Source organism: Perkinsus marinus (genome assembly GCF_000006405.1).
Source record: "Perkinsus marinus ATCC 50983 genomic scaffold scf_1104296971674, whole genome shotgun sequence".
NCBI lineage: Eukaryota > Perkinsozoa > Perkinsida > Perkinsidae > Perkinsus > Perkinsus marinus.
The window spans coordinates 1-1,190 of NW_003202030.1; the positions used below are offsets into that span (position 1 = coordinate 1).

General features: G+C 46.6%; 1 protein-coding gene across 1 annotated transcript; it reads left to right on the forward strand.

Annotated features, from left to right (window-relative positions):
• Positions 1–73: 73 nt before the first annotated feature.
• On the forward strand, positions 74–424 carry Pmar_PMAR017847 (hypothetical protein; the record flags this gene model as incomplete). The annotated part of the gene is made up of 1 exon (XM_002766805.1): positions 74–424. A coding segment is annotated over one exon (351 nt), but the record flags the coding sequence as incomplete, so codon positions are not given.
• Between the last annotated feature and the right edge of the window lie 766 nt (positions 425–1,190).

The window sequence follows — 1,190 nt, forward strand, 5'->3', positions numbered from 1 at the left end:
ATTTTTGTCTTCTCCATGAAGGTGCGCTTTCACCATCGCTGCTTTGTCCGTGGCCGTCGCCGAGTATTGTCAGGATATTTGTGATGGTTATTCTCCCTGTGCTGACTCCAAGTATGGCTCCTACTGCAAGGGCAACGGTGTCTGCTTCGGTCTCTACCATAAGGATGATGGTTACTGCTTCCAGCCGACCGAACAGGACACCTGTGATGACTACACGTTGGAGCCGGTGGCTTGTCCCGAGCCCACACACACCTGTCAGGACGTCTGCAATGATATGTCTCAGTGCCGCGATTCCAAGTGGGGATCGTATTGCAAGACTTGGCAGAATCCGGCGGTTTGTTTCGGTATCATCAAGAAGGATGATGGTTCTCTTTGCTTTGCCCCCACTGATAGTGACTGCGAAGGTGAACCCTACTATTGTTAGCCTAGTTTAGGTATTCCTTAGCATCAACTATGTTGGTCGAATGTTCTTTTGGGTAGTTGTGCAATCAATCTAGATGAGTGTTACAACCTCCATTATTCTGTTGTGTTATATATAATGAAAGAATTAGGGTTGCCCATCGGAGGGCGAAATAAGTACATCGTGAGACACTGAGTTGTTCGTATCCCTTCGTATAACTCGCACTGTTACTTATGTAACTTGTTATTGAGTTATTTTGATCACTATTGACTGACACAAACTTCGATAGTATTTTTCTCACCATGTACCATGTTGAGCAGGTAGTCAGGGAAAAGAAAAAGAGGCAAATCGTGTACGGAAGATTTGCCTGTACTTGAGCTAGTTCCATACATTGCGGGGCAGACGAGTTGGGGATGAATCATTCGACAAATTCTAACACAACACCTGGGTCTTACTCTATCAATGGTATGATGGGTCAATATACAGGGCAATTATCACGCATGATTGTAGATGTGGTGCGCTGATGCAATCAACTCGCCAGAAGCGATGGGTCATATATGGGCTTTCCGAGGAGAGCTGTTACTAATGTTGGCTGTTGGGGATTCTTCAAGGTTGGGTTGCACCATCGCCGTCTCAACGCGATTGATGTTGGGTTTCGATGTCACATTCGAGCGTACGTTCTCGGTGGAGTGTCGGAACTTCGTGACGCTGAGAGTAAGCAAAATATGGCACTGAGAGCGATGATGAGCTCACGGAATAAACACGTCCCGAGCATGTGGCAGTTTGACAC